Genomic DNA, 7,796 nt, shown 5'->3' on the forward strand with positions numbered 1-7,796 from the left:
TTCTCTTAGAAATTATCCTTAGACTGTTAACTGGTGGTAATTATTTCAAAATCCAATTAAGGTGGCAGGAAACTTGTCAAAAAGCTAAGAAAATTAAAAAAAAAAATTGTATCTGGTAAGTTCTCCAGCTGTCATTTTTTAGTGGACATCAAGAGTTCACTTACTAGGTATCATGTTAAAAACTTTAGGGTGGGCCTAGATTTAAATAATGAAATAATCATACATGCACTTAGCCACTCTGAAGGAAAAGGGGGAGGAGTTAAAGTGTTAATAGAGAGACTGGATATTTGACCAAATAGAGGCAAGAATCTTATCACTTTCCATGTATGAATAAAAACATCATTTGTACCCATATTTAATATTTATAACCTAGCATATCACTATAATACTGGGAAAAAACTCTTACTCCTACCTGAAAATTAAAATTCTCTTCACCTAGATCAGGCCAACTGTGGACCCTTGGCCAAATCCAGCTGCTGTCTTTTTCTGTATGCTTCATGAGCTAAGATTGATGTCTACATTTTTTAAGGTTGAAGAAAGCCAAAATCATATACTTTTTAACAAGTGGAAAGCATATGATTTTCAAATTTCAGTATCCATAAATAAAGTTGTTTTGGCATATAGTGTTTATGTATTGTTTATGGCTCTTCTGGGGGGCTACTGCAACAGAGTTGAGCAGCAAAAGAGACCTTATGGCTAAAATACTATCTGGTCCTTTACCGAAAGCTTTCTGACCCTTCACCTACATACTCCTCACTTGAAGGGAAGGGAGGAGAGGAAAATTAGAAGTCCCAAATGGTAATCCCTGGCTGAATTAGCCTCCTGGGTCTTGCAGAGGAGAGGTTTGGTTGAGTTTCAAAAACCATTTTTAAGTGCCTTTAGAGAAGGGATGAGAGCTCCAACTCATTACTTTCCTACACTTCTTACCATTTATTGCCTTCACTGATTTATATTACCTGCCTCACTTCTGAAGGCATTTGAGTTTGTAATGAATGATTTAATGAGTGGTCCTCAAACATTTTTTGTAGGACCAGGCAGGAAGTATTTTAGGCTTTATGATAAAATAATTGGTACAATGTTTTTAATGAACAAAATTCAAAATATAATTGGGTATATGTAATTACATTGTTTGTAACTCCTTTTGTGGGGGAATAACACTTGTTCCTTTAATTGGGGTTCCAAGTGTTTCCTATCATCAAAATCAGTTGTAAATGACCACCTGTTAATGGTTATCTGTAATAAGATTTTATACATTTTATCTCTAAAAATGTATTTTCACACAAATAGATACTGCCAAATACTGGCATCAGTCCAGCAGCATAAGATTTTAACTGGGCATATTCATCACTTGGAAGGCATTTGTAAAACCTGTTAGATTCTTCCCTTGATATTTGCTTTATTGTCATTACATAGTACATTAATCACTTCCAATTTAAGGTAGAAGCTCAATTATAGGTGAATGGATTTTGAAATATGTAAATTTCCTTTCTTTGCATTTTCACCAAGGTCCCAAAAATGCTGAACACAGAAAATGTATCCACTGCTAATTTGAGGGAAATCTTTAACTTTTGATAGCATGAGAAATGTGTAACACAAGATACTGTGATTCAAATGTCAGTTGTTGAAATGACCAGTTTCACAGTGAATTATAATTTTAACCTTATAATTATAGGTTAAAATCTTTAAGAAATACTAGTATGCCATTAGCAAAAGCTAATTTCCAGAGCCTTTCAGCGTTCTAGAATGTTTAAGAGTGGTTCCTCTTTGTTTTTTTTTTTTAAGATTTTATTTCTTTATCAGATAGAGATCACAAGTAGGCAGAGAGGCAGGCAGAGAGCAGCGAGCCCAATGCAGGGCTGGATCCCAGGACGCTGGGATCATGACCTGAGCCCAAGGCAGAGGCTCTTAAGAAAAATTTCAGTCTTGACCCTGAGCTCAAAAAACTTCAAACTTCACAATTGCTAAGAAAATCAAACAGGTTGAGCAGTTTCTGACAGAATTCAATCATGGTTAGAATCCATGAAAGCAAATGAAATTCACCATTGACACATGACAGTTCAAATGTCTTCTGCAGGGTACTTGCTGGTGAATAATAGAATGAATAACCACAGGTTTTATATATGCTACATTTTCACAAGCTTTATATATTTTTCCAACCAAGTCTTTTTCTACTCTGCAGATTTTAACCACTGGGTTGTAACACATCATAGCAGATGCCACTTTTGGTTGTACAGAATTTTTTCTCACCTTCTTTAAAAATACTCCCCCTAGTTGTTCCATGCAGAGTATTCATAGAAGCTCATTCTTAAGTAACTTCAGACTAAGCACTAATGTCTCAAATGAGACCTGAGCAGTATTAGTAACATCTGTCAACTCAGCAAGAGTCAAGCTCATTTACTTTCTTAATTGACTTGACTTTGCTCACAAAATCCTAAACTCTTTGAGCAACTGTTCTTGCCCAAAGGCCAACAGTCCTAAACAAATTTTCTCTGGATACATTTCTTTGGCTGCTGCATTCAAATACAATAAACTTACCATCAGTAAATGGCTCTCCTTGCTTGGCTTATAAAAGTGTCACTTGGAGACTTACTTTCAAGTTGCGCCCTCATTTTCAGTTTTTATTTTATGAAGAAATTCTATGTTCAGATATTTCCAGATTAAATTTCTAGTTTTTCTGACAGTTGCTTGCTTGTGGGGGAAATCTGTGATGAGTACCGCTATTGGTAATGTCAACATGTATTGTATTTTAGCTCAGGTATATATGCTTTGTTACCTAATTCAGTATCAAAATAGTTCACACTCCACTATGCTTTTAAAAGTACATCATAAGTCCACTTTTCTTGTTTTGAAATAATGAATATACACTAGCAATAAGATATTATAGCTTGGCGATTTACATGGCACTCAAAATGGTGTTGAGTTAGAATCATGTCCCTGTGAGCAGCAGTATGAACTGCTGAGAATCACTTTCTGTCTGTGTTGTAACTGTGCTGCTGTTATAGCATGAAAGCAGCCACAGACAGCATATAAACAAATGAGCATGGTGTGTTCCAATAAAACTGTATTTATGGACACTGAAATTCAAATTTCATATAATTTTCATGTCACAAGATTTAATTTTTCAAGATTAGTATAAGAACCAATCTCCAGTCATTTGCCATACAAAAACCAGTGGTAGGCTAGATTTGGCCTGCCAGGCATAGTTTGCCATCCCTGATCTAATGATCTCATTTTTATGACTTATATAGTGATAGGTTGGGGTACTTACATAAAATTTAGGCACACTCTTCAACTGAGGATCACTACAAAATGGTATTAGTGCTTTCTTAGCATGCAATTATCCCACCTTCAAAACCTATTTTCCCAGGAGATAATCAATATTTAAATATAATAAAGAATTAGATATAATTGATTGTAAGACTGTAACATAAAATATGCTTAGTAGATTTATTTCATTTAAATTCTAATTCGATAATCTTCAACTTATAAGACAGCAAGAGCAAAACAGAAGTGTTCAATTCTAAAGTTCCTAGCTAACATTTTATGAAACCATACAAGTTATATTTCATTACGTAAGTGTCTAGTGGGGAAACAGAGAAAACTTTTTCCAATTAAGTGACTGAGGCAATTTGAGTTTTTTCTTCTGAAAAGACTTTATTTTTCTGTCCTCTGGCGTTTAAGAGGTGGATCGTCATGATTCTCTGTAACAAATCCAGAAAACCTGTATTAGGTAAGATACTTAACATTGGAAAATACTTTCAAAAACCAAATAATATAGGCCTTTTAAGATTTTTAATATTCAACTTATACATGAAATAGTAACATTCCCATGGATTTATTATTTTAATGAAGCTGTCTTCTACTAGACTGAACAGTGTGTATACCATGCTAAAATTTGTAAAATTGGGAGAAAGTAGTCACAACTGAGCAGCAAGGAATCCTGAATTGAAATAGCTAACTAGAATTAGTTTCACATATTTCCAAATTTAATTAATAAAATATATATGTAGACTAAAAAAGCTCCATGAAAGTATTATACTTTATATTTAATTTCCCAGAAATTGCTCACCTAGATTTAGGGTCTGGTTCTTGTAGAGTACAGCAGCAGGAATCCGGAAGGTGATACATAACATTTCCTTGTTAGGGGCTACATTTCTTACTGGGTGAATTGAACTGCATGCCTCCAAGGAAATGCCTAACACAGCCCCAGCTTGTTGCTGAACATCCTTAGCAGGATTAGGATCTTTGGAAAAGCTGTAACAGTGCACTATGGGAAGAAGCTCAGTGCTGCATGGTGGCCCATCTAAAAGTGACTTGAAAACACTGAGAAACTCGATAGCCTTTGCGGGCAAGTTCATGACAATGTGCACAGAGTGTTTTCTTTCTTTTGACAGTGGTCCCAGCTGCTGCATTAACTCTTCTCTCACTGGTCCTTGAAGGAAGTCTTTCCCATCCAAGTTAAAGACTTTCACCTTTTGGTCCACTTTATTTAATTTACAATTGTGCAACAGCCATTTATGGGATTCAGGATTGAGATCATTAGCAAATACAGTGCAGTTTTTCTTTGCTGCTGGAACGGCAAAAGGCCCAACCCCAGCAAAAACATCAAACAGTACATCCCCAGGTTTGAGAAGTTCTGTGATACGACTGTGTTCTGTAGAGAGACGAGGATTCCAATAGACTTTTGAAAAATCAAATTCATAGGTGTGGCTGTTTTCTCGAACCTGAAAGAAGTATTATACTTTGATTAACCTGATTAGTCTTAAATTCCAGCCATGAATACTGGAATGGATATACCCACACACATACATTTACATTTAATAGAAAATAACAGTGCATTTTAATTATAATTCTGGTGTTTATGCTATCCTTGAGGCCAGTTAACAACCCACATTAGACTTTGACATGAGAAAATTCATCTCTTTAAAGCCAAATGGCTCTCCATCTCATTCTAATGGGGTCATAAAGTGGTTCCCAAATCACATGAGGAATTTTTCAGACAGGCCAGCTGACTGGCTTAATCATACTCTATTTTGTCACCCGATGGAGAGAGAAATAAACCTATAATTTGAAACAACACACCACACACATCTTCACAATGACTAGCTAAGTTGCAGATAGCACTTCCACTCAGCAAATAAGCTTCCTTAGTTTTCAGTTTGTAAGAGGGAGGCATGATAGATGTGTCATGCACCAGTGAATTTGGGGGTATTTTGCTATGTTTTTAGATAGTTACATTGACATTGCAAGTTTCATGACTACATATTAGAGCCAGTGTACAGAACAAATCATTCTGCTATTTTCTCTTTTCCCAAATTTGAGTTTTCATGGATTAAACTAAATTTATACAAAGAAGCTAAGTCTTGAAACACATTTAAGACTTAATGCCATTTTTGGGGGGGCTATCATAAACACGACAGAAAACAAAATTAAAATTATAGTCATGGAATCTGACTTCAGCCCTTATTTTATTTTATTTTATTTGTAAAAAATTAAGTCTTTATTAACCTGAGTATTTTCTAAATTGGTTCAGCCCTTATTTTAATGGATGAAGAATAAAAGGGCAAGAAAAGTTTGTAAGTTCTATAAATCTGGTAGAGATAAATATTTTCTATATTCTGCCTTCATGGAATATTCTGCCTTCAAATTTGTGTAAATATTTTTTCATCCCAACCACATCAGATGCTCTGGCCATGTTAAGGCTCCAGAATTGGAAATGTTCCTTCATTATTCTGCCAACTAAAACCTGGAAGGTTCTGAATATGTCTTGGGAAGCTTTTCCTGAAATATCTTTTCTATTCCCCCTTTTTAATGTGAAGCACAGTACTAGTTTGAAAAAAAAATAATTCTAAGTATCCTTCTGATTTTACTCACACTGTCTCTGGTATCTCACTCACCTAGTCAGCATTACTTTCAGCCCAATTAACTTTCAGGTATCTTTTTACTCACAATATACACACAAAGTACTTATATACTGCATGAGCTCCTAAAGTCAAACTTAAATGTGATTCTATTTGGAGCAAAGAAATTATACTGGGTGAGCCTTTACGTTTATGGTATAAATGTTAAGTATTAAATAGACCCTAAGAACAAACTTTAGTTGACTTAAGAAATCAGTCAGAAACCATTTCAAAAATTATATAAGTTTCTCAGAACTTTTAGAGCTCTGAGAAGGATGCCACCTGCTATCGTAAAGCTTGGTAGCAAATGAAGAACATGTAGTATTCAATCAGTGCGTGCTGAGATAAGCAGTGATACCAGCAAAGGATTCACATTCAAATCTCACATGTAACTACATGTATGTAATACTATGTACTACATACAAGCAGTAGGCCATGGAGGTTTTATACAGGGAAAGACTACTCTGGAGTCAGAAGCCTGGCTCCCAACACCCTACTCAGTCATACCTTGTTACCTGCATAAAGAGAATATTAAAAAGAATAACCATTATCTTGTAGGCTTCTTAAAATATGTTATATTTAAAACATTAGCTAAGGCCTAATAGTAAGTGTGTAGTAAATGGTATTTTAATATTCAGCTACAATTAAATTATGGAGAAATAATATTATACCTGAAATATTCACCTAAGCTTATGTGTCCCAGAACCTTTAAAAAATAATTATTTTGCATAAACTCTCTCCTAAGTTTTACAAAATCCTGTTTAAAAGAAGTAAGTCAGTCAAAGAAAGACAAGTGCCATGAGAATGTTCAGTCATATTTAGAATGTAAGGAAAAAAAAAAGATGAATGTAGGGGGAGGGGGAAAAAGGGAAGTAGACCTAAGACACTGTTAACTATAGAGCACAAACTGAGGGTTGCTAGAGGGGAGGTTGGAAGGGGAGGGGCTAGATGGGTGATGGGCATTAAGGAGGGCACTTGTGATAAGCACTGGTATTACATGTAATGATGAATCACTAAATTCTACTCCTGAAACCAACATTACACTATATGTGAACTAACTAGAATTTAAATAAAAACTTGAAAGAAACAAAAAGACGTATCTTACAGTTTAAGAGGACTTTGTTACTAAAATTTTTGTCACGTTATGGAGAGAGTTTAACCTATTTCCTAGCTTGGGTATAAAATTTCGTATAATGTTAATATATAATCATCTAAGACTTTTGGCTTAAAAAAAAGTTTATATTCTCCAGCACTTCAGAGGATTTTGGGGGTAGAGGATGAGATTTTAGGGGTACCAGGTATCTGTTCCCACATATTAAAAATATTTTTTCTTTGAAATAGATTTTTCTTATAAAAGAAATATGTGCTCAGTAGAAAAGTATAAAGATGAGAACAAAGGTCACTAGTAACTACATCAAATAAAAATATGCCCACTGTTAACATTCTAATATACATGCATATTTACATAAATACTTAGTTAAAATAGAGCGATGTTCTATATACTATTCTATATGCCAAAATTTGATCAATTCGCTGATGAAAATTTAGATTGTTTCCATTCCTGTTTTGTTATTATAAAAATGATGATGAAGAACCTAGTACATACAGCATTACAATTTTGTCCAGTTTTATCCTTCAGATAACTTCCTGTAAATGCAATGATAGGTCAGAGAACGTACGTATTCAAAACAGCAATATATTACCATATATTCTTCCTGAGTATCTGTCAAATTTGCACTTCCATCAAAAGGCTATATAAAGGAGGAGTCAAGATGGCGGAGAAGTAGCTGGCTGAGACTACTTCAGCTAGCCGGAGATCAGCTAGATAGCTTATCTAAAGATTGCAAACACCTGAAAATCCATCGGAGATCGAAGAGAAGAAGAACAGCAATTCTG

At 34.7% G+C, this 7,796-nt stretch overlaps 1 protein-coding gene across 1 annotated transcript in view; it reads right to left on the reverse strand.

Annotated features, from left to right (window-relative positions):
* Positions 1 to 3,415: 3,415 nt before the first annotated feature.
* TRMT5 (tRNA methyltransferase 5) overlaps positions 3,416 to 7,796 on the reverse strand; it is a 14,646-nt gene continuing 10,265 nt past the window's right edge. The window contains 3 exon segments of the mRNA XM_059373331.1: positions 3,416 to 3,656; positions 3,658 to 3,701; positions 4,070 to 4,724. Of these exon segments, the coding sequence (XP_059229314.1) occupies positions 3,612 to 3,656; positions 3,658 to 3,701; positions 4,070 to 4,724 (744 nt within the window). The 3' untranslated portion in view covers positions 3,416 to 3,611.

This window comes from Mustela nigripes, chromosome 13 (genome assembly GCF_022355385.1).
Source record: "Mustela nigripes isolate SB6536 chromosome 13, MUSNIG.SB6536, whole genome shotgun sequence".
Classification (NCBI taxonomy): domain Eukaryota; kingdom Metazoa; phylum Chordata; class Mammalia; order Carnivora; family Mustelidae; genus Mustela; species Mustela nigripes.